General features: G+C 46.7%; 1 protein-coding gene across 3 annotated transcripts in view; it reads right to left on the minus strand.

Annotated features, from left to right (window-relative positions):
* The window catches only part of DNAJC11 (DnaJ heat shock protein family (Hsp40) member C11), a 56,137-nt gene that overhangs the window by 13,238 nt on the left and 17,323 nt on the right, over window positions 1-25,576 (minus strand). For 2 of the 3 annotated variants that reach the window (XM_053400461.1, XM_053400462.1), the window contains exons 3-5: window positions 23,923-23,996; window positions 19,300-19,401; window positions 1,448-1,576 (exon numbers count right to left, since the gene is read on the minus strand). In XM_053400461.1, the coding sequence (XP_053256436.1) occupies window positions 1,448-1,576; window positions 19,300-19,401; window positions 23,923-23,996 (305 nt within the window). The remainder of the gene's footprint in view (window positions 1-1,447; window positions 1,577-19,299; window positions 19,402-23,922; window positions 23,997-25,576) is intronic. The other variant, XM_053400463.1, reaches the window with a different exon arrangement.

Below are 25,576 nucleotides of genomic sequence, written 5' to 3' on the forward strand. Positions count from 1 at the left end.
ATACTTAAGATCCTGCCTCAACACCAGGTGGCCTCACCTGAGTGGGTACAGGGAGAGTGTAACGTAACTCTGTGTGCACTGATGCTCTCTGCACACAGGAGACAAGTTCATGGAGGAGAAAGCTATTGATGGCAAGCCATGACAGCTGTGCTCCACCTCCACACTTAAGAGGCAGCAATGCTTCTGAATACCAGTTGTTAGAAACCACAGGACAGGAGAGTGTTCTTGTGCTTGGTTCCTGCTTGCAGGTTCCCTGCAGGCATTTGGTTGGCCACAATGAGAACTAAACTCTATGCCCCAACACTGTGTGGCCTCATCTACGTGGGTAGAATGTGTGGTGCATGGATGCTCTCTGCATGTAGGAGGGGTGGACATACATGCCCAAGACGTGGAATCAGATTAACCAGTGAATTTGAGGGCAATCATCTGCTGCAGATACACACTTAGCCAAGACTCGAGGTGTGATGATTCAACCAAACTACTGAATAAGTCCACCATATGCTCTTTTTACACTCAGCCTCCTGGCATTCGACCCCTCTCAGAAACTGCGCTGTTGACTAGTTTTATGAATGCCCCTCTGCCGCTTGCTGTCCTTGGCGTGTCCCGGAATGTTCCATCATATTGCAGCTCAACTAACAGTGGGCAGGGGATGCTGACCAAGTGTGCAGAAGAAGAAGAAGAGTCTTTGGGCTTCCCCACTACTACTAACAGCGGGACGCAGGTGGCGCTGTGGTCTAAACCACTGAGCCTCTTGGGCTTGCCGTTCAGAAGGTCGGCGGCTCGAATCTGTGCGTTGGGGTGAGCTCCCGTTGCTCTGTCCCAGCTTCTTTCAACCTAGCTGTTCAAAAGCATGCCAGTGCAAGTAGATAAATAGGTACTGCTGCGAGGGGAAGGTAAACAGCGTTTCCGTGCGCTCTGGTTTCCGTCACGGTGTTCTGTTGCGCCCAAAGCGGTTTAGTCATGCTGGCCACGAAAGCTGTCTGTGGACAAACACTGGCTCCCTCAGCCTGAAATGAGCGCCACACCCCATAGTCACCTTTGACTGGACTTAACCACCCAGGGGTCCTTTACCATACCTTTCTTTTTACTACTACTAACACCCTCTGCCTGGGAAACAGCGTTTGAGCAACACACGCAGAGCCTGTGAAGACTCTCTGCTTCCAGAGATGGGAGGTGTGTGGCATACAAATGGGGTGCCCGAGCACAGCACTTGAGCGCATGAGAGACCCTGACAGCACATGGGCTCAGCCGCAAGTGAACCTTCCCTTCCCCACTTCCTCCAGTGCCATTTCGAAACAGATAATTGCATCCCTGAGCCAGATTTCATTTCCCGTTGCTCTGTGCTGAGGTGCCTCATTAACAGAGAAACCCTTTTCAATTTCTCTCTCTCTCTCTCTCTCTCTCTCTCTCTCTCTCACACACACACACACACACACACACACTTTACCTCAATGGACTGCGATATGTGCATTTTGTTAATTTCAACATGGGGAAAGCTGCTCCCTGGCACTTCTTCGTACTCCTCATCGTACCGATCAAAGAGGTCAGTGGCGTCTATTCCAACGCTAATTGTCCCCTGGAGAAACAAAGAAACAAGCCCTTGGTGTTAAATGGCATTGTGCTCAGCTGTTTCAGTGCCTTGCTCTTTTTGGCGCCCAGTCTTCTTCTGCCTGGAACAGCAAGAAAAACCTTTGCTCTGCCATTGCCTTTGCAAGCCCTTCTGAAAACCCACTCCCCTAGAAGAGGAAGAAGAAGAGTTTGGATTTGATATCCCGCTTTATCACTACCCTAAGGAGTCTCAAAGCGGCTAACAACCTCCTTTCCCTTCCTCCCCCACAACAAACACTCTGTGAGGTGAGTGAGGCTGAGAGACTTCAGAGAAGTGTGACTAGCCCAAGGTCACCCAGCAGCTCCATGTGGAGGAGCGGGGAAGCGAACCCGGCTCACCAGATTACAAATCCATTGCTCCTATTTTGGCTTAACCTCCCAATGCTCACTCGCAGCTGCAGTTCCTTACATTCATCCCTATCCCTCGTTGGGGAAAACCTTAGTTCGTTACCAGAGACCTTAACGCTGAAAGACATGGGCCAGTTTTAAGCACCTTCAAATGGTCATCCCTACATTTGTTCACCCCATGTAAGGGAAGCCTGCTGGATCAGTCTGGTGGCCCATCCAAGTCCAGCATCCTGTTGTCACAGTGGCCAATCAGATGCCCCTACGAGAAACCCTGTCTCCTCCTGTGGCTTCCAGCAACTGGCATTTAGAAGCATTACTTCCAGCTGTGAAGGTATGGCATAGCCGTCACAGCCAGCTGCCACTGATAGCCTTAAGTATTCGTCCAACCCTCTTTCCAAGGCATCCCAGCTAGTGGCTGTTGCTGACTCCTGTGGCAGTGAGTTCTGTAGTCTAACTACGTGCCCACCCTTATCTTCTCTGTCAAATTCAGCCTGTAAACTCCAAGCAGGAAAGTCTTGCCTCCTTGCTACGTTGCTCTAGAAATGATGGCTCTATAACGGATAGGAAAGTGCAAATGATGTTCACTATTACGAATGCATGAGCTGCATGCTCCTGTACCACCATCTATTTCAGAGAGTGGCCTGTGCAGATTAAAATACAAACCCTGTCCCTCCATCCCATTTTTAAACATCTCAGAAAGACCTGCTCACTTGGATATCTAGGGGGAATCCAGAAAAGCTCAGAGATGGCTGATTTGTGCAGCTGCACCCCTAATGCTGGCGCGCAATCAAAACGTCAATTAGGACCTCAGGATGTAGGCAAGGCCTGGATAAAATTAAACCCTGCACATGGCACTACTGTCAGAATGCGCGCAAGGGAAGACTGATTTGCATCTGACCCTCGAGAGACCAAAAATAAAACAAAATCCGCCTTAAGGCTCTTCTCCCCTACCATGCCAACCACCACCTGCAGAAATACTGCACTACAAAATGGAAGATGTCAACAAGAGGCAAACAGAACCACTTGGAACAGAAAGGGCTGATCGTTATGATGGGTGGGTCTGTTTGCATGAGCTTGGGAGTCCATTTGGCTTTTCAGCCCTGAAAATCATTTTATGAAGTGATGCATTTTTACAGCTCTTAGTAAGCGCTGTGCAAAAAATGAAGACATAACAGTCTCCACTAGTAGGCCTACAACAGGCTTCCTGAACCTCGACCCTCCAGATGTTTTTGGCCTACAACTCCCATGATCCCTAGCTAGCAGGACCAGTGGTCAGGGATAATGGGAATGGTAGTCTCAAAACATCTGGAGGGCCGAGGTTGAGGAAGCCTGGCCTACAATCTAAGAGACACAGTGCAAAACTGAAAGAGGGGCAGGAGAAGGAAGACAAGGCTAGGGGTGAGCAATGAGGCAACCGAGTTTTACTGGTGGTACCAAATTGTTCTGGGACAGAAGGGGAGCCTGTGTTAATGGCACCTCCAACCCAACCAGCCACTGTACAGAAAGGGTAGTAGGACCCTATCAAAGCATTTTTGCAGTTTCAAGTCCAGACCTGACCAAAGCTATCTAAAGACATCAGGGACATCTGTCTCAGAACCTCAACACCTTAAGGTCTGCCTCTCCCATACAAACGGACCCAGACCGTGCGCTTGGTGCCCAAGGCCCTTCTCTATGTCCTCCCTCCCAGAAAGGTTCGGGAGGCTGCAACAAGAGAACTGGCCTTTTCTGTGGTGGCTTCCCATCTGTGGAATGTTCTCCCCAGAGAGGCTCACTTGGCACCATCATTAAATGTCTTCAGGTGCCAGGCAAAAACATTCTTCTTTACCCAGGCCTTTGGCCATTAAATATTCTATGGCCTGTTAAAGGGGGGTGTGCTGCTACTACAGTTATTTTATTACCATGCTGTCTATTATTATGCTATTTATTATGTTTTCATTATTGTGCTCCGTAAAATGTGTTCTTAAATGTTGTTCACCACCCTGGGATCTTTTGACAAAAGGCGGTATATCAATTGAATAAATAATAACTTTTCCCCACTGCTTAGGAATGTCCACCTCTAACAGGGTGCTGTTTTGTGCTGGAAAAAAACCTAAGATGTGTCAACATTTTATTCGCTACGTTGCTCCCTGGAAGTGTGCCAGAGTGGCGCCCCCAAATCCATGCCTCTGAGAAGCAACTGAAGAGGAAAGGAGGAGCTAGGAGACCACTGAGCTCCTCTTGGGTGCCAAAGACACTTGATGGGAGTTAAACAGATGTTTGTTGGAGAGCAACTGATCTAGGGATAAGAGGGATCACTCTTTTTTAGCAGGTCTAGAGGCTTTCCCACTGTGCTCCTCTGCGGAGGAGAAAGATGCCAGCCATCTCTTGATCGCACATCATAATCCTATGGGAGCACATAATCTCACAGCCGCATCCAGCTCCCCGAGAGTCTCAGCCTGGGTTTCACTTGCTGTTCTTTTTTAAACTAAGCAAGTATCCAAGTTAAACAAAGCTGTAAAGAAACACCAGAAGGAATAGATTGTGATGGTCAAATAGTTGGAGGCAATGGTGCTTTTCTGCCTTGTGTGGACTGCTCCCTGCCCCACTCCCCACAAGTGGCAAGCCAGAATAAATGATATGAGATAAGAGATGCTTATGCAAAAATAATTGAATTGAACGGAATTCAGCTCTCCTTGGCACCAGCCCCCAGCAAAACTGGCCAATTCTACCCAGAGTGACTTTGCGAGGGGTATGTGAGCCACTTTCCCCTTCAGCTGAAGACGCTCTGGTGATATTTAAATGGGGGAGAGAGAACCAAACCAGGAAGCACCCCACCCCAAACTCCAGTAATGAGCAAGCAGAAACGCTCTTGGCTGATGATTGGGAATGAAGGCTGAAAGCTGCAGTCCCTGCAGAGGGAGAACACAAAGTGAGATGCCATAAATTAAGCCTTGGCGCTTGCCAAACGAGACATGTTTTTCGCTGCCTCAGTCAGTCCTGTCCGCTATTCAGGCCGCTATATACTCAGACGGCTGGCGGAGCTTAGATCCTGATTTGCTTCCCCCCACACCCAGCCTGCTTGCTCAAGAAATCTCCCTTATGGAGTGGGGTGTGTTTGTGTGTGTGTAAACCTGAGCCTTCGGAAAGTAATTCACTATAAACACTTTATTTCTTGCCACAAAGGGAGGAAAGGGATAAAAGGAGAGCTCAGAAATCTCTTCTGTGGTCGAGCAAATTCATCACTTTGAAAAGTCTCAGGACTGAGACCATCTTGTTGTTGATACTTTCAAGCTCCTCTGGAAGCCCTTTTCTTGCAGGAACGGGGGCCGGAGAGCAAGGCAAAAAATGCTTCAAATAAATAAGTAACTTCACTCCACACTCATTTGCATGGATGGAAGCAAATTGCTTTAAAATTTGCAATCTACATGCTCCCCCTTCTCTCTGATTTTAATGAGTCTTAGTGGGCTATAGACACCTCCGCAAGGTTAAGTCAACCTTACAACTTGCAAAAAAACCCAAACAAACCCCAAACTACATTTCTTTGTGATCTTCAGCAGAAATTTCTCTCTCACCTTGTCCTTATCCAGCTAGGCTGGACCTTCCATTCACACCTGGTGCCTGTGGTGCGAACTATTCTGAATAAGAGACACAGGTTATTTTTTAAAAAGAAAACCAGTGTGGTGTAGTGGCTAGAGAGCTGGACTAGGACTTGGGAGACTGGGGTTCAAATCCCCATTCTGCCACGAAGCTTGCTCATTGACCCTGGGCTAACTCTCTCAGCCTAACCTACCTCACAGGGCTGTTTTGAGGATGAAATGAGGAGAGGGAAAATTGGGTATGCCACCTTGAACTTCCTTGGAGGAAAGATGGGATATAAATGTAATCACCATCGTCATCGTCATCATCATCACAGGTCAGTGTGGTATAGTGACTAGTGTGGAGTCCCAGGTTCAAAATCCCCACTCGGGCATGAAGCTCTCTGGGCGACCTTGGGCCATCTCTCAGCCTAACCTACCACAAAGGACTATTGTGAAGATAAAAAGCAGGTACTGTCCTTGGAGGAAAACTAAGATATAAGCATAATAAATAAGATCAGCTGCAAGCCCTGTTTATGCAGGAAAGGCACCTCTCTCTCGCTCACAAAGACACAATTACATTAAATCCCTTTTCTTTCTTTCTTTCTTTCTTTCTTTCTTTCTTTCTTTCTTTCTTAAAAACAAACCAACCAGAAGGGTTGGGCTTTTTTCCTCAAAGGAAGACCTGCTTCACCCACCCATTCCCACAGCTCTTTTTCCAACCCAGATGAGAGAAAAGACCCACAGATACGTCCACAAGTTGGTCTGAAATGAAAAAAAGAACCAGTTCTCTCCCCAAATGATTAAAAAATCTCCATGCTTGGTCTTCTGGAACCAATTCTCACTCACCACAGGCTTCCTGGGAAATGGCTATTATTAAGCCTTCCCATGGCCTTGGGTGCTGGCACAGTTTAAGTGTCTGAGCAGCAGGAATGTTCATAGATATTCTGCAATATCTCCAGCAGTGGAGTCAGTAGCGAGGCAGATGCTAATTTCAATCCACAGAAGCCAGGGTTCAAACCAAGCGTGTTTTTAATTCAGTATTTCTCTCCAGTTGTGTTTCTTTGATTTGGAGGCAAATAATAATAATAATAATAATAATAATAATAATAATAATAATAAAAAATATAAATAAAATAAACAAAAACACACTACTGTTTCCCTGCACACCCAGATAATCTGTATGGGTATATTAGATATCTCATTAATCTCTCATTGGCCAAAAAATTGTCCAACATGGCTTTGACTTTGCAGAGTTAACACAGATTATTATTTGTTTTAACCCAAGCTCGACCTCACACTGTTTGACTATGTTCAAAGACCACCAAGGAGGGTGGCTGCTTTTTGCCCAGCGTTTGTGGGTGCAATAGATGGCTGCTTGTCTCCTCAGAGAAACAGCACAATTCCTCCAGGACTGAACAACCTTCACCAACAAATCTGAACGAAAGCATAAAAAGTCCCACCGATCTCATTCTACCAGCTCCTCTGGGACAAGTAGGTGGCAGGCTGTTTTTTTAAGCCCTGCTGTATTTGCTTGCCTTTCTCCGTAAGGATGCCTTTTGCCAGCTACAGGCCAGGCAAGCCCATCTAAGGGAGGTGCAGCTGGTGAGGTCACGTGTCAGAGTCCATGCCACACTGGCAAGGGAATTTGGCTTAAATGGAAGGAATTGGTGGGTGGGGGTCAGACTAGCAGATGGTAGGGGTTAAATATAGCACCCGGAAGATGAGAACACACCTCCTGTCACTGTATGAGATGCTGGGGGCGGGGCTGGCTCTTGCTAGCCACTCCAAATAGAGCAAACTTAAATCCTAAACTGGGGGTTGGGGAATAAACATGGGGGGATGAGACAGGGAGTAGCGGTGAGGTGATTATGGACCAGCAATGGGAAAACAAACCATGAAAGATAACTAGCCTGGCATAGTTCCTGCAGAATACATTAACTCTCTATGGAACACTGAAGTGCCAACCTGAAGCAAGACAAGTGCAGGTATAGTTACCTAGAGCTATATATTAAAAAAAAACCCAGGTCACCAGAGTGCCAAACAAGAGGCTCACACCGCTGTTTTGAGATGCATTTCCTTTAACCTATCTCTTGCACCATGAGTGCGTGCACACAGGATTCAGAATCCCTCTGGTTCAGAATCTAAAGGACTCCAGAAAGACTTGGAACCGGCGTCTCTTTTTACGGGTTGCTGGAGACTGAAAAATGCCAGCACAAGAACTACAACCTTCATAAGCTAGTAAAGCAATTTATTACGCCAAAGGAAGGAGATCATTCCAGGGTGGCAAATGGCGAGGCGTCCTTTCTGTGCTGAAGGGGGAAGACGCCCAGATACGTTCAAGCAATGTAATGTATGCAGTAAATGGGCTTCTCATGCCCTGGACATCCCTCAAGCTAAACAACCGTTCGATTGGAATACATGCACTACAGCAAAGAGGCTGCCTTTAGCACATTAGAAATGCTGGCTTCCAAAGAATAAAGTTGTCCAGCGCAGCAGGTCTGGGGTAGTTGGGAGAAAGGTGGGCATCTTGCCATTTGGCTTGGTGAATGATCTCTCTTCAGGTGTGCTGGCAGCCATGGGCTCTATACTTCCCCAGCCTCAAGAAAGCCAGAAAGCACACCCCATGGCCATCAAAGGCATTTTCAAGAGGAACAGGCTTTGAGATCATAACCCAAATGTAAGGTCTTTACTGTGATCAGCGTCCCATCCATCGAAAAACCAAACAGTAAATATTTTCAAATAAGACTGCTTGCTATAGTTTTCAGAAGTTTTGTTCTAATGACAATTTCTTTAAAAAATAAACCTTTTTACAAAGAACACAGATTTCAAACATGCAACAACTGGTTTCTATGTGTTTTCTCTCCCTCTGTAGAATACAAGACGACAGTCAAGCAACCCAGACAAGCCCTGGCTAGGGATAAAGTGGAAGGCCACGGACCAGGCTAATCGTGGAGGAAAGTCGAGAAAGAACCAGACAGCTAGGGCTGAAACACAGGCAGAGAGGGGGACAGTCCTTGCTCCAAGGTCACAGACGTACAGCGGAGACATGCTGGAGAGAGGCGGCAGCGGCAGCAGTGGCTGGGTTGGTGGAGGAAAAATCAAAGCAGAAAGAAAGCAGCCCTAAATTAAACACATTATTCCTCAAGGGCCAAGAGCAGGGTAATTATGAGTAGAGTGATGAAATTGGAGGACCCTAAGCTTAGGCTACAGCGACTCCACACCAGGTTTAGCCATATGGTCTAAATTAAAAGCAAAATTAGGTATTTTCACAGGTGAAATATTGTCAGAATAGGCAAGGGTTTGTGGTTCGTGAATCACCATGGGGTCCATTCAAGTGGCCTGTGGCATGTCTGTGGATGTGTGGGGTGAAGACAGGTGGTGCCACATTCATCACATTAAATATCCATATTGATTTTTAACTGTATTTTCATTGCTTCTTTTATTTCTTACAATGCATTTTATTGTGCTACCATGTGAATTCTATGGAATAAAATGCAACGTGTAATAAACAAAAGGAGAAATAAAAATACACTTAATACTGTACAGCATCTAGCACAGCACATTGCAATCAATGCAGCATGCAGAAGAGACATTAAGTGGACTGCCAAGATGCCTGGCGATGTTCAGGAGGAGGTTTGTGGGAGGCAAGAGCAGGGGGGAGCTTGGGGGACTCCTGAAATAAGCTAAACCCAGGAAGCAGAGGGAGCTGGCTATGGTAACTGCACTTATATCCCAATGACTAACTTGTACCACTAACAGTTACAGATAGGTAGCCGTGTTGGTCTGCCATAGTCAAAACAAAACAAAAATTTCCCTTCCAGTAGCACCTTAAAGACCAACTAAGTTAGTTCTTGGTATGAGCTTTCGTGTGCATGCACACTTCTTCAGATACCAATTGGAATTGTACCACTAATTCCAGCGGGGGCTTAACCTGCATCCCAGCCCAATATCTAATTATACAAGGAGGAACCAGTTTGGAACATAGGATGCTGTCACATTCTGTCACCCTTCAGAATGACCAGTCAACTGGTCTTGGGGCAATACAATGCAGAGGAACATAGGATGTTGCCTTACACTGAGTCAGACCACTGGCCCACCTGGATAGCTCAGTTGGTTAGAGCATGCTGCTGAAAACGCCAAGGTTTCAGGTTCGATCCCTGTATGGGACGACTGCATATTCCTGCATTACAGGGGTTGGGCTAGATAATCCTCAGAGTTCCTTCCAACTCTACGATTCTATGGATCAGTAATGTCTATTATAGACATCAGGCTTGAGAGATCTAGTGTGTTTCACCTGGTACAAAAGATAAATATCTTTCAGAGCCCAAGAATTTATTTTGGGCTCCAAAATTGAACAGAGCTCACAGGTTTTCCTCTCCTGGAAACTGCCCCCCCCTTTTATTTTCTTTTGTTAAGAGTTTCCTGAAGTCAGTTTTGCTGGTATTGCTGAACAACTGAGAATCAGAAATCCTTGCTGATTTACTTCACAGCACCCAGATAACCACCAATAGATCCTGATCCATCTTCTGGCCACCCCTGATCTATACTGACTGGGAGCTGTTCTCCAGGGGTTCAGGCAGGAGTCCCTCCCAGCCCTTCCTAGAGAAGCCAGGGATTGAATTTGGGACCTTTTGTATGCAAAACCTTGTGCTCTGCTCCTGAGCCATGGCCCTTGGATCACAACTGGTCCCCAAAGATCACCCCCCCTTTATTGCCCAAAATACACAAGAGAATTTCTACCATGGCTAAAGGCAATTTCACACATGCGTGTTGATCATTTGATGACTGCCAAATTATGGGGTGGGGGGAGGGGAGACATGGACTGATGGCTTGCCTGAGAGAATGGGCTGCCTTGCATTGCCTCCTACCATTTCAAAAGCACTGCTTTTCAAGAGTCGGTTTACACATCCAGTTGAGAGTCATCCAGCGACAAAAGGAGCCTGCCTCAACTAGCAGAACAGAACCCACGGCTGCAACCCAGAGAGAGGCTGAAAAGCATGCAAAGGCACACACAATTAATTTCTGCAGGACAGAGCCTGATGGAGCGCAGCCAGCAAGCAACACCAGAGAGGCGCCTCTGGGAAACTTAATTCAGGAGAAGAACATCTTTCTGCTAAACTAAATCCACCATTCATGGCAAAGGTGATATGAGAAAGGCAGGTCAAGGCATATTTTTCACACCGATATAGAACAAGGTCACTGTGCAATCTTCTGCCGCTTTGAGGTGACAGTCGAAGACGTGCTTTCAGAATCCCCAGGCCAACCTTTCTGCGTGCACCCTGCAATCTTATTTTAGAATTCTCTCTTTCGGGAAATATAGCTCTGCTCGTCACAACTCCCCTTTCATTTGCACCAGCCTGAAACTGAGAATGTGCGGTGTTACCCAAGATGGGTCCTGGCACACGAGGAGGAGAGGGAGGCTGCGCTTGCATCCAGAATATAACACGGGCTGCCGACGGCACACCACTGAGCATAACTCTGCTCACAGAAGCATGGAGTGGAAATAAACAAGGTTGCAATAGGCGCCTTTTTGCCAAGTGAAGATGCTCACAGCTGTGCAACCACAATGAGCTGTGTGCAAGTGTTAGAGGCTTTCCGAACCTCATGGGATTTTCGGCAACGGCCGCTCTAGGGAAAAGGAGGAGGACACAGTCCAATGCTCAGATGACACCCTCAGCCACTTTGTGGCATTTCAAGAAGAAACCATTTGAGCTACTGATGCAAATGGGGCCAGAGAGCGTGAAACTGAATTCATGTACTCTGTTGCTGCTCTCCTCTTCTCATTTTAAATGCCAGGCATGGAAGCATCTGTACTGAAGAAGGCCAAATGAACTACAAACTCAAACAAGTGGCCACACGATCCCTTGATCATGAGGGCATGGCAGGCGATCTGCAACCCATCCCAGATATTTAACAATTACAGTGTTTTGCTTTTCTTTTGCTCATGCACTTCATTTATGCTGTGCCCCCTCCCCCTCCCCCCTGAGAACACCTCAGGAGGTCCCCAGGTGCCTCCCCATTTAGATGCTGACGAAACTCAGAACGGCTGGGCTTCCACACTGCTTCTGCTGCATCATCAAAGATCTTCAGGCCATGTTCTAATAAAAAGAGCTGCCAGGCCAGTGCTTCACAAGGACCATATTTTGAACTGAGATAAGGGACAAGAGACCTGCAGCTTTGGCTCTGACCCACTTTCGGCTCCAACCCATTCCTGAATTGCAGGAGGTTGGACTAGACGGCCCTTTGGGTCCCTTCCAACTCTATAATTCTATGCACTAGAGCAGTCTTTGGTGTTCTCCAGATGTTGCTGGAGTCCAGCTACTATAATCCCTTACCACTCGCTGGGGTTGATGGGAATTGTAGTCCAAACAGCACCAGGAGGACTCCAGGTTTACGTCTGGCACACTCCTATTTCCATGTACTGGGGTGGGGAGGGGTGCAAGATCCTGTGGCCTCAAGGTATTTCACCAGCTGAGATGGAGCTGCCCTATGCCTGGTAAAAGTAATAATTGCAAAAACGACTAGTTTCCTCCACCATAGCCTGACCCTCCAAAGGCACCACCTCAGCTCATCCCTTGGCAAAGCTGCACCGCTTCTGCACATGGCTGCTACCTGCAACCCATGAAAACTGCTGTGGGAAACCCCCACCTACAGTCATCAAGCCAAATGGAGAACAGGCACAAACCACTGGACAGCCTGCAAGCCCCCTGCCCTCTCAGATGTTGGCTGTGATGCTCCTGCTCCTGCAAAAGGAGGCAGAAGTACCCTTCCTCTCGTACGCTGGAATTACCATTCAACTCACAGCAGGTCACTGACATCCTCCAACCCTCCAGTGCAGTGTCTTGAAACAGAGAAAGAAAAAGCCAGCAGAAAAAGAAAGGAAAAACACACGAGCAGACAACTTGCAGCCTGCCAAGCTGCCCGCATCTGCTTATTGCTCCCTATTTCTGGTTAGAAATGCTTACTTATTTGAAGCCCATTTTATAGAACTAATAAACCGTCGGAAATTTTAAAATAACTCGCGTTCTTGTATGAAACGATCACAGCTGTGCTACCTAATTCCACAGGACGCTGCCTGGAGAGACATTTCCATAGAATGCCAATAAGCAATTGCTGTAAACACCCAGATGGCTGATTTTTATCACCGGATGCAGAGGCTTCGGCTCACAATGCGGCTCTCCTCTTTATCGCTCAGCAGCCGCGGCAAAACGCAGCCGCCTCCTCACTGGAAATGTCAGGCTCCTGAAGTCAAGGGGAAGGAGTGCAGGGTGACAAGTGCCGCCCCTCACTTGCTCACCTACCCCCTTCCCTGGACTGTCCTCTCCCCATAAAGTCCCATGACCCAGTCCCAGGGATAATGGAAATCACAAAACATCTAGGTTTTCATGTGCCATGACCCTATGTATGTGTAAACTGCTGCATGGGGTGAACGAGATGATCGTTGTGGGATCCTTTCAACTTTACAATTCTGTGATTCTATGCAAGAGACAGTAGGAGCAGGTAAGAGTGTACAGGGTTGAAAAGAAAAACAAAACAGGCCAAGGTGGTCCCTTTTGGCAATGCACTTAACTCTTTGTTGCCATTCCAGACATACAGGGCTTATACCAAGGAGATGCAGGGACAGGATAACATCTCTGCCTTTGTGCACAGAACACCAGGGCCGTGAGAGCTTTCCAACATCAAACCTCAAGCTTAGGTTGCATGCCCTACTATCCACCCCACCCCACCCCACCCGCAAATCTCCATGAAATGGGTTCAAAGTAGGTGTGAAGTAGAGGCATCTGACCTAGGGCAAAGCAGGGTGATTCACAAGGAGTCGCTTCCAAGAGACACCCCCCCCCCCACCTCCATGTACATTTTAATATGTAATTTAGAAACATGGAAAGTGAGTAGAATGTTTGGTTGAGGCAAGGAAGCTGGGACTTCTCTGCACCTGCCTGTCTGCTTCATCCTGCCCTCTCTCTCTCACACAAACTCTTGTCTTTCAGCTTCCACTCATCTCCACGGCCTCAGACGGCCAACTCCCATATCCCAAGAGGAGGTGTAACTGGCAGAGTGCACTGGGACCACTTCCCCCTCAAAACAACCACCACCGCCAACAACAAGTGGTGAGTCTCCATTAATTAGTTGGTAAGGTACTATGCCATTTTGGAGCATTTATAACCAGGCATAGTACTAAAGGCAAAAACACACACACATCACACCCATATATTATGAGGATTACTGTTTAACATGCTTATATGCCGCTTTTTGTCAGAAGTGGCCTCAAAGTAGTTTACAAAATAAAAATAAATAAATAATGTTGTAAATTACATAATACAGTTAAGATAACAGTGAAATATCAGCAGCACCCACATCAAGAATAAAACCACAGAATTAAGCCACACATGTGACCTGTACATGGCTGGTTCCTGACCCCTGACCCCAACTTCACAAAAGAGCCTGTATGCAAGAAAAAGGGAGGAATCCACCCAGCTTGGCAATTCCGCGGCTGCGTTCCTTTCAATTGTTCTCGTGCCTCGGCAGAGCCTGGTGGATTGCTCCCTTAACAGTTTTAATTTAATTTTCCAGCGATAACACTGTTGGAGCAGAAGAGAGAAAGGCTGCCATAAAAGAAAAGAATTAAATTATATACTGTAAAACGGTTTGCATCCCCGGGGAGCGAGCAGGGAACAAAGAGTTGTTTGGAAGAAAGAGAGATGTCGATAGATAAACCTTTGTGTTCTTAGAACGAGTAGCCTCTCATTACCATTGCTGTGCTGTTGACACAGGAAGGGAAAAAATATTTAAATCTGGGCCTTGAGGAAGGTCTGGAGGCCATGAGGCAGGCCACTGGGGCTGATGGAAGCACAATCATGCTGGTGGCAACTGATGGGATTCCCAGTCCAAAACCATCTGGAAGGCATCAGGCTGATGATGGCCAATATCAGCTTTGCCCACATCAGCCAAACTATGGCTTGGTGTTAAGAGGACAAGCCTTCACAGAGACTTCATCTACTTCTATTACCTACGTCCTAGTTTGATCAAACCACAGTTTCTTGCTACATTTGAAACAATTTTTTGAAACTGTCCTCCAAACAGTTTGAAGCTGGCTGGGCCACCCTGCTCAGGAGGCAAGCACAAATCTTGCTTGCTGGTGAAGGTGGAATGTGCAGCTAGAGTCTGATCGTACCAGAAAGCAGCAGAAGATGAACGCTCATGAGGAGGAGGGGAGGGGAAGGGCATGCTCATGGGGCTTGCCCCCAAAGCACCACGGTTTGGCTAAACTGAACCATTGCTTTGGTTAAATGTTTGCTTGCCTTCTGATGCTGACCTCAGCAGACGCAAGACAAAAGGTACCCTGGACAGCTACTTGAGTTCTGCATGAGAGCAGAGCTTCAGGTGCAGTGAATTCTCAACTTGCAGCTTTGTTCCTCCTTCACTTAGAGCAGGCATCCCCAAACTCGCCCCTCCAGATGTTTGGGGGCTACAATTCCCATCATCCCTGACCACTGGTCCTGTTAGCTAGTGATGATGGGAGTTGTAGTCCCAAAACATCTGGAGGGCTGAGTTTGGGGATGCCTGACTTACGAGGTACTCTTTTTGCCAAAAGGGCACCAGCCTCTCTCTTCCAGTGGTCATTTACTCCAGTAGAGAGGGGAGACTTTAGTTGCACGGAGCCTTCTGAGATGGACTGCTCTGAGTCAGAGGTGGGCAATGTCTTTGGGTCAGAGGTGTACTGGCTCCTTGGGCTCTCCTTGCCTACCTCCAGCATGACACAAGCAGTGCCTGGCAAGTTCTTAGTTGGAACAGCACCTAGAAAAGTCACCATCATATCCACCTCTTAACTGTGCAACGAGTCAGACAGGAAGATGAAAGGGCAGCTACCCCATGCTGGGCTAGGTGACAAAAGGTATTTTGAGATATGTTTTATTTTTGGAGTCAGGAAGTGGGGTGGGGTGGGGAAATAAAACGCTCAGCTGTTTCTTTGTTGGAACTGCTTGGAACCTGAGACAAGTAAGTTTGCTCTCTACAAACCCTGGACCCCAAAACATGGTTTGGGACTCATGCACTAGTGCAGCCCATTAAAGGTGCCTTCTATTTAGTTGCAGAGTTAAAACCAGACACTTGCAGAGCACACCACCTGGTGAATTAGATGCCCTCGGGCCTTTCACCCTTCTACAATTCTACATAAGAGTTTAAGAATATGATAAATGTGGAAAAGTAAGGAGTTTTCAGCTACCTGGGAATCTCAGCTTGTATCGTAAGAAAAGGAAATTGCAAAGACAGCTTGGGAAACAAGGGAGAACTGCCTGCTAAAACCTCAAAAGCCAGTGGGGTAGAGGCCAAAGGTGGTCCCCAAGGATTCCAGCTTCTGCACACAAACTAGCAGAAACCAATATGCAAAATTAAGTGGAGTGATTTATGTGGGTCACAGAATCCAAAATTTGGGGTCAACAGCACACAGGTTACTTTTTGTTTGTTCAAATAATGTTTAACCCATCTTCAACACCCAAGGGAGAGAGAGCACAAGGAGGAAAAGAAAAAAACAAGGATATGTTGCAGTGTCACTGCCAGCAGCTGCCTGCTCCATGGTTCAGAATGCCAGGGGGGAAAGGGCACATGTGTGACACTGGCAAAAATGCACTTCAGGTTCTTTGGGGCAGGGATCATCCAGGAAAAGTGAAACCATGAACGGGTCCCAATACTAGCAGTTGCCTTGCAGTTTACCCAAATATGATGGTCCCAGCATTAGCTTTTTCTCCTCCTCTGACTGGTTGCTTTGCTACAGGGCACAGGCAGTGGGAGTCTTTACCAGACTTCCTACCCAGAGCCATCTAACCCAAGCCCTTCTGCATCCAAAGCATGTGTCCTTCCACTGAACTATGGCTGCTCCCCCAGGACAGGGTACCTTTCCAAGGATGCCAACCAAGGAGTGCTGTCTTACTCTATTTACACAAGAGAAGGTGTGCTCATTCATATTGGCCAGAAACAAATGCTCCCTGCATGTGATTTATACCACTCAAGAGGGATGGGGCTAGAGATAAAAGGACAAGCATATCCAACTCAGCCAAGGATGAACAAAAGTTGTCAAAAACAGCTGGGCAAGAATTCCTCTGCAAAGGTCCCACCTACATCAGCCACACCCAGGGTAGATCTGACCACCCTACTGTCAGTCTTGACACCAGATTCCTTAGGCCCAAAAGGAAATGGCTTTTAGGCTGCCCTAGAATCCAGACAGCCTCTTTGCTCTGCAAGTTCTGGGTGCTAAAATAAGGCATAGAAACTTCTATTGGACAGCAACAATGGAGCAGGTTTGGAAGTGCTTTTAAGTACCTAATAGGGAAAACAACCCGACACATCATTTTAGTGTACACAAAAACGATGCACGAAGTTCATAACCAATTCACCACACCACAACTAGAGTTAAAAAAAATAAAAATAAAAGAGCAGAACGCTTACGACAATGATGGATATAAAGCACCAGCTGTTCAGGGGGAAGAGGGGGGCAGATAATGAAAAGGAAAGGAAAGCCACATCTGAAAGACACTTTTTATTTGGGCAAGCTTTTAGCCGCAGGGAATCCGCATTGGTGTTGTGTTATTTCAGCTGCGTGTTTATATCGGCAATATATTTGGCATTTTATACAACTGTTATCTTTTAGGATGCTGTACAATGTTCCGACTTGAAGATACGACCAAATATGAATATAAAAATACATTCCATAGTTTGAAAGAAGACTTTGAAGAGAGGAAATGCCGCTGTGTTCATCAGCCCAGGCTGACTTCACCCGCCTGAGAAAGCTCAGGAATCTTTGCACCAGGCCACTGTCCAAAACATGTGACAATCGTTTAAAAAGCCAGGCAGTTACTGATCTGTAGCCATCCTGATCCAAGGAGGCTCAAGGTAAAGCTCAGCCCAGGGGCTTTAGAAGGTTAGAGATGTTTGGCACCGATTTGAGTCTTAATGCTGGAGCGCTTCGAGACACATTAGTGCACCTAGATGCTGCAACTAATTGTGAGCACAGCTGTGAGGCTAGATCAAGGAATCTGGGCCTTGAAACAAGGGCATATCAGGGTCTGAGACTAGATCCGGCTCAGTGAACTATTGCGGGCCTGGAAGCCTGACTCTCTGCTCTTCCTTGGCCAACATAGGAGTTTCTTTGTGCCTGCTGCGTGCCACGATCCAGCTCCTGCCACTGGACTTTGAAGTCCTGAACTAAAAGCTGCATGCCCCCCGCTGTCTCAGTAGTGCCAACCATGACCCTACATACCACAAGAAGGACTGGGGTGATGGGGATGCAAGCCCCAGCTCTGTACCACACACACTCCACTACTGTCTATTCTAATTGGCAGCAGCCCCTCCAGAGGTCTGGTGTGTTCTGCTGAAGATGCTAGGGAATGAATTTGGGGCCTCTGGCATAGAAAGCAGGTCCTCCGTCACCAAGCTAGGTGCCATCCAAGACCCAGTTAAGCCAGTACGCCAAGAGACTGGCCCAAGGGATGCAACTACAGCTCTGCAGCATGTGACTAGGGGCTGACTCTGCAGCATGTGACTAGGTATGTCCCATGGCACACCTGGGAAAGGGTTTCCCTGCATTGCTGCTTCTGGCTGACATTTTGACAGCTTTAAAATACACAAGCCTGAAAGACGAAAGTGCCTGGGTTTATTGGTTCTTGAGCTGGGAGCAGCTTCATCGATGACGGCCGTTTGCCTGAGAGCATGATTAAGTTATTTCGAAAACGGGCCCTCACTGTGCCTCTGGAGAGATTCCAAAGTTTCAGCACTTCTTTTGAAATTTTGAGTTGCTGCTGGAAGGTTCCTGTGACTTGGCACGGCTGGGTACTTCTCCTGCTTTGACACCTCCCAGCTCAACTTGGGGGGCATCCTGGGCTGCAACACTACTGCAGAGCAGCAGGCAGTGGAGAATGCTGATCCAAGAACCGTGAGGTTTCACTCAAAAGCTCTCAATGCACGTGCATCATTCTGTCCTCCACCCTTAATGCCCAAGCATTCCTGCCTGTGGCCTCTATGCTTCCAGCTCTGCCCCTCTTCATACAGTTCTGGCTCCTACACCTGGAACTCCAGAGCCAGTGTGGTGTAGTGGTTAAGAGCGGTAGTCACGTAATCTGGGGAACCGGGTTCGTGTCTCCGCTCCTCCACATGCAGCTGCTGGGTGACCTTAGGCTAGTCACACTTCTTTGAAGTCTCTCAGCCCCACTCACCTCACAGAGTGTTTGTTGTGGGGGAGGAAGAGAGATTGTTAGCTGCTTTGAGACTCCTGAAGGGGAGTGAAAGGCGGGATATCAAATCCAAACTCTTCTTCTTCAACACCTAACTGCATGGTGTGATCCCCATCTCACAGTCTCAAAACCTACATTGTCTGTAACTTAACCTTTTTTCTTTTTGGCCTAACTGCTTCATCCTTATCCCCAACCAAAAATGCATTGGCTTACTCACATTTAAACCTTGGTGCTCCAAACCTTCCCTTCTGTTGTTTTCCTTTGCTTCTGGACACTTACTAGAGAGCAGGCATGTGGTGCTACTTGGGGAGGAATATGAAGGCCGTGCTGCAGAGTCAGGAGGCAGCATTCACATCATGATGGTTGAGCTTCTCCAGGACCAAGTGTGTGCCCTTCTGGAAGCCTCATCTCACCTTTCATGCATTAAGGAAGTACCATAACTATGACCACAACATCAACCTACACACACACACACACACACACACACACACAAGCACAAGCTCCCAGCACCTGCTATCTCAGGAACACTTCCTCCAGGCCAAGAGGGCACTCTAGCCTTTTACCTTGGGGTTAGTCCGCTGCTGAAGCCTCCTCTCTTCCCTCTCTCTCTGCAAACGCTCAAATTCCTCCCTGATCTCAGCAGGTGTCCTCCTCCTTTCCACCACCTGCGGGAGAAGGAATCAAGCATTTAGAGGTTATTTGGCAGCAGGACAGCCAGCAAACAAACAAACAAACAAACAAACAACTGTGGGGCGTTTAATCAGAGATGCAACTGGAAACGCTCGAGGGCTTTTAATTCTCTATAGACAGGCAGGCTCGGAAGGGCTTTCTGTTTCCTTTCTTCACGCTGCAACATTCTCTCTCTTTCTGTGTCGTTCCCTCCTAGACAAAAGCACAGAGCTTTTATTGTTTTATTTAGAGTTACCAGTTACACTCCTGGCGCCCGGCTTCGTAAAAACAAATGCACGCAATATGAGACCCTGGCAACCCTAGTAGGGAGCCCACACAAAACATGACGTCCATTGAACTGACAGTGTACCAGGATAATATAACAAAACAAGGAGCACCATTCCAAAGAGAGACAACTGCTCAGTGCAGGATATGCTGGCACCCAGATAAATGAATTGCAAGCAGTAAGCTGAGGTTCTTTAGTTTCCTGAGAATCCATCTTACACCAGCAATTTTTTTTTGTTTTTCAGGCCATAAATGGCAAAGCAGGCACAAATTATAATAATGGCAGCACACAAGTGCATTCAAACATGAGGTTGCTTTGCTGAAGCTCAACAGGTCTGGATCCAGTAAGTTCCTGTATGGGAAACCACCACATGTCCCCAAATGCACCACCTTATGTTCTAGCATGGAAGGTAGGTAGGATATAAATGTAAGTGAATCTAAGGCCAGCAGCACAAGGCCAATTTCACAGGCACTGGGGGTTTTGCCCTTGTGATAACAATCCTCACTTTTTAGAGTATTTTAAAGAGGAAAGTATCATAACTCAGTGGCAGAGCATCTGCTTTGCATGCAGAATGTCCCAGGTTTAACCCCTGGCATCTCCAGGTAGGGCTGGGGGGAAAACCCTGCCTGAAACTCTGGAGAGCTGCTGCCAGTTGGTGTAGACAATACTGAGCTACATATACATACTGTCTAAGGCAGTTTCCAATGTTCAAAGTGCTTCATCTACATTTTCTCAGGAATCTGTACAACCCCACAAGTGACATCAATACTATCTTCCCCTATAATGCAGATGTGGCATGCCTGTGGCTGCGGCTGCTGCTGCTGCTGCTGGTGGGGCTTGTCTAAAGGGACCAAGTGAGTTCATGGCAAAGGTTAAATTGGGTTAGCCCTACACAGAGGAGGCCCATTGCATACAACTGAGCTTAGGTCCATTAATTTCAATGCCCTACTCTGAGTAGAATTTGGTTGGCTACAACCCTTAGTCACTACACAAGGTTAACTCTCCAAACATGTACCTATAAGACTGCCTAAGCTAGCCGTTTCTTAAGACAGCAACCCAGGCCACAACAGCTTTATTTGACAGGTGGAGATTTGCCTTTCCTAAGGAAGGAGCTGCATTCTGAGTGCCATGGAAATGTAATTTCCCCCGGAACAGAAACATTTCCTTGGCTGCAGAGGCCACCAACTCTGAAGACAGATTGTAGCAGAAACTTTAAGAGGCCTGAGTTTGGGGAAGAAATCACATCCATTCTCCCTACCCCCCAATACCAGGTTCTAAAACTATTTGATGGAAACGAGGGGATTAAATCAGCTGAGTCTGGCAAGGCCAGAAGGGGTGAGATTTGTTGTGGAGAATCCGAACCGCTTAACCTCTGCAAACCTGAATTAATGACTTTAAATTACTTTATCTCTGACATTCCTTGTGGCAGGAGGAAGCAAAAGAATGGCTCCAAGGGTCTCCATTCACTCAATTTCTAGGCATCAGATTATAGAGCAAGTTGCGCATTCCAAACACATCTGACAGGGCTAACTGCAAGGTCAAGAACACCTGCCCCTTGGCATCCCAATGAGGCCAGCAAGAGTTTGATCCATCTTCCGTGTTCAATGCAGTGGTTTTACTTGATACTTTTTAAAAACAGGCTTTCAATTTGTTCTTATTTGTTACATGTTGTATCTGGGTCCGTTCTCCAAAAATGGCTTTTTTACCTCTCAGACACCATGTGAGCTAAGCAAGCCTGGGAGGGAGGTTTGCTGTAAGCCGAACAGACACAACCTGGGTTATCTGCACACAAACCGGGGGCCACATCCTTTGTCTTTCATCACCATTGTTTACAGCCTCAACAGCTAGGCATAGATTCAAGTCTGTCCCCTAGCTTACAATCTAAATGGCAGCAGACTGGGAGCGGGGGCTGTTAGTATGCTACTGAAAACTAGCGAGGGAAAAATGCCAGATTATAATTGCAAGTTTTTAAAGGGTGAGGAAATGTAAAGACAACTTAACAAAGCTTTGAAACTGTTACACGCAATATTTAAGAAACACTTCCAGTATTCTGAGTGTGACTATTTTTGCTGCTGCTACTGTTCTGTCATTTTATGATAAATCATATTATCAGTGTAGCTTTCTTTTTGGTGTATTATTGTTGCAGTTTCCCCCCCATACATACGTATTCTCTATTCTGGAACCTTGAGGGGAAGGGTAGATTGCAAATGCTTCAAATAAAATGGAAGGATAAATAGAATTTTATGGAAATAATAAGATCCAGATTTTGCTCCCACAAGGTGCAGTGCTAGCCACTAACATGGATGCTCTTAAAAGGGGGTTAGACAAATCTGTGGAGGATAAGGACTAGATGGGCCCTTAGCCTTATTCAGCAGCAAGGCTCTTCTTAGGTTCTCATGACATTTCCTGCTCATTGTTTAGATGGTATTGCCACCCAAGTTTTGTTCCAGCAACTACATTCCCCTCTCTTCACGCCTCCACTTTAAGCTCCTTGTACTGTATGTACTTTCCAGTGTCTCCACATCCAATGCTCATCTAGAGCAACCTTCTCTCTCTGTTGGATCCTCTCTGGGGCCTTTGCTATACAGGGCCCAAACTTCTTGTCCAGACTAAAACAGCACTCTCAACTCTCCCTGTGCCCTTTTCTCTCTCCCTGATAGATGCTCCCTCCCTTTGCTCCCCCAAAGCTGCTAATCTTAAATAGTTAACTTTCAAATTCTGTACGACACTTAGCAATTTCAGGAACTTAGTCCATAATAACCAGCCCAAATGCTCTTGAAGGTACCAGCCCAAATGCTCTTGAAGGCAGGGGGATCAAGAGTGAGTGGCTAAGAATTTGCACTGCATAACAAATAAGCCATAATAGAGAAGATTACCACCCCAGGCCCCTCACACGCAGCCCTGGTGCTGCTCCACGCAGACCCCTTCCTCACCACTTCCCTTTCACCAGCAACTATACCAACATTGACAGGAAAGAAGCAAAAGGCAAGAAAGCTTGAGGGCTCTGAGCACAGGAGCACAGGAAGCTGCCTTATACTGAATCAGATCACTGGTCCACCTAGCTCAGTATTGTCTACACCAATTGGCAGCGGTTTTCCAAAGTTTCAGGCAGCAGTCTCTCCTAACCTTATCTGGAGATGCCAGGGATTGAACCTGGGCCCTTCTGCATGCAAGGCAGATTCTCTACCCCTGAGCTCCATCCCTTCCCCATGGAGAATATTGGTAGATGTTTTAAAAAGTAACACCAACTGACTCCCCAGAGTGAAAGCTATTACTGAAGTAGGGCAGGATCTATATTAAACAATTCATCCTGCAGCTGCAGGAACACAGAACCAGCCTTGATGGTGGCTCCATAAAACAAGCTCTGCTGGTTAGGTTTGGCATCAGAGTATGAGTCATGCAATGAAGCTTGTTTTTATCTATGGGGCACTATTCCTATACAGTATAACATCTCTGAGTAAATATGGAGGGGGGGCACTTTGTGTACCTAACAATGAAGGTAGTGAAGTCAACAGATGTTCTTATCACCATTAGATGTTAGGCTACGACCCTGCTGAATGAGAACCCAAGCAGCCAACTCTGCCTTTAACCATGCTTCCAGTTTCTTAAAATGCTTGGTTTTGTATCAATTTTCCATCACACAGCTGAGGGAATATAGGCTGTTTAGGATGCGTTTGCACATAGGTGTGTAAAGTTGCCTCTTTGCACTCCTAACCAATGGCCAACTTCCTAGGATAAATGAGGATGGGGTAGGATTGATGCACTCTGTGACCAAACTCCTCTTCAGGGAGTTGGGAGCCTCTCTATCCACAGCACCGCATTTCCAGGCTCAGAGTGACTGTACCCCCAAACCAAGGGTAAAACAAACATTGCTTCAACACATTGGGCAGAGGGAAAGAATGAACAATTAAGCAGTGGTGGGTTTTGATTTCTTCTGTTGTTTAAACACCACAGCACTGCCACACTGAAGAAACTCAAAAGTCACTTCTCAGTTAATGTTGGATCAGCTTGATGTCCAAGCTGGAGAGCAGGAAAGGATTTTCCACTGGATAGAGAAGGTCATCAGCTGTCAGAGGTGACAGCCTGAGCTTGTCCTGAGTAACATGGGCACAGGAGTCTTCGCTTGCACCTGCAGTTTGTCACGTATAGCCCAGACAACACCAATGAAAGTGGCTGAGAGGATTCCGAGACTGAACAACTTGCAGGTTCTATCTGGCTGCAATGGTCTTACCTCCCATCCTTCCATTTCGAGGCCTCTCTTTCCATATATGTCATAGATGGCTCTCGTCTGTGGGTCACTGAGCACTGAAAATCAAAACCAAAACATGTTCAGAGCATGAAGCAGTCAAAGCAGAGTTCAGACAGAAGTACATGCACGCGCACACGCGCACACATATACATACTCTCCAGCACCTTCCAAATACATTTTCAGGAAACCTAAAACCAAGCCACCAAGCACACATTCCACAAAGACAACGTGGCCACCTCAAGCTCACTGCCAAATATGCCTATGTGACACACCTCTTTGCAAACCTAGATTTACATTTTTAAATGCATGCACCTAGAAAACAAGCTGGGAGGCAGGACCTCTTTGCAGGAGAATGCCAAGCGCGTTTCTAGAACAGATTTTTCAAAGCACAACTCTTGGAATGCAAAGGGTTGAGGATTTCCCCCTATACAGACATCACCCATTTCAAGGTCTCTGCTGGATTTCCCTCCCGCTCTTCAAGCGTGTTCCCATGCATCACAAGGCCTAATTAAGAACGCTGTAAACGATTCCGCCCACGTCCAAGCCTAATGGGAGGAAAGGAATGCTGACCATTCAGAAAACACCAGAACCAAATTTCTTTAGCTAATCTCTGGGATTTAATAAGAAATCATTTATTCACCATTTCACTTTAGCTTCCCTTTGGGCCAAACCGCTGGGCGACGAGGACTGCCGGTGCTGCAGTTTTTCTACTGGGGTGGGGGTAGAATCCTGCAAGCTCCTAATTCACTTAAGTTTCAGTTACTTCTCCCCAAATTTCAAAAAATGCTGCAAACAAACTATCAATAATTCAGACGCATGCAAGATTCATTCAACCAAACCCAGATAACAGAATATAATCAAAAGGGCAACAGTTTCGATGAAAGACGGAGCGGAAACACACACAGCCCATCTGCCTGTGACTGCAGAGCTGAGAATCTGGAGAGATTGCATTATCTTGACTATGCAGATTTATCACCCAACACACTCCAGAGTTTCCTGATGGCTATTAACATCTAATTTTTTTGGCAACAACCCCCACCCCCGGCAAACTGAGATAAGAGATAAGCTTTTACAGCAGATTGGGGAAAGTCTTTATTTCGGAGAGGAACATCTTCTTCTATACTTAGTTAAGTCTAATTATAGGAGAATTGCATGCCAAGCATAGCAAACAGCATCTCGAGTGAATTATAGCCCATACTTTCGCTGGTGGAAGAAATTCTCATCTCCCCTGTAATCCTTCATGGGAAGCAAAACCAGCCTGATGAGAAGCACTTACAGTTACGACTGCTTCAGATGACTATTTCAGTGCTGACACAGTTGGATTTTTTTACATTTCCTTTCCACATCATGAACTTCTGTCTATTTTTTGCGCCGAGCAAAATAAGAAACAAAAACTAAAGAAAAAACCTCCAATGCCCCTATTCTGCAATTACACATCATCCCTGCATCTGCCACCAAAAAGGCTCACCAAGGAATCTGGTACTCACAAGGCAGCTCTAAATAAGGAAAGAAGGATGCGGCTGCAGTTGCACACAACAGGGAGTCAGTGGGGTGGGCAGACTATGTTCTAACGCTAAGTGGAAATCTGGGTAACCTTGGAGGCCTCCCCCAACCTCAGTTCTGTTGCCTGTCTAAC

This window comes from Podarcis raffonei, chromosome 8 (assembly GCF_027172205.1).
Source record: "Podarcis raffonei isolate rPodRaf1 chromosome 8, rPodRaf1.pri, whole genome shotgun sequence".
Classification (NCBI taxonomy): Eukaryota; Metazoa; Chordata; class Lepidosauria; order Squamata; family Lacertidae; genus Podarcis; species Podarcis raffonei.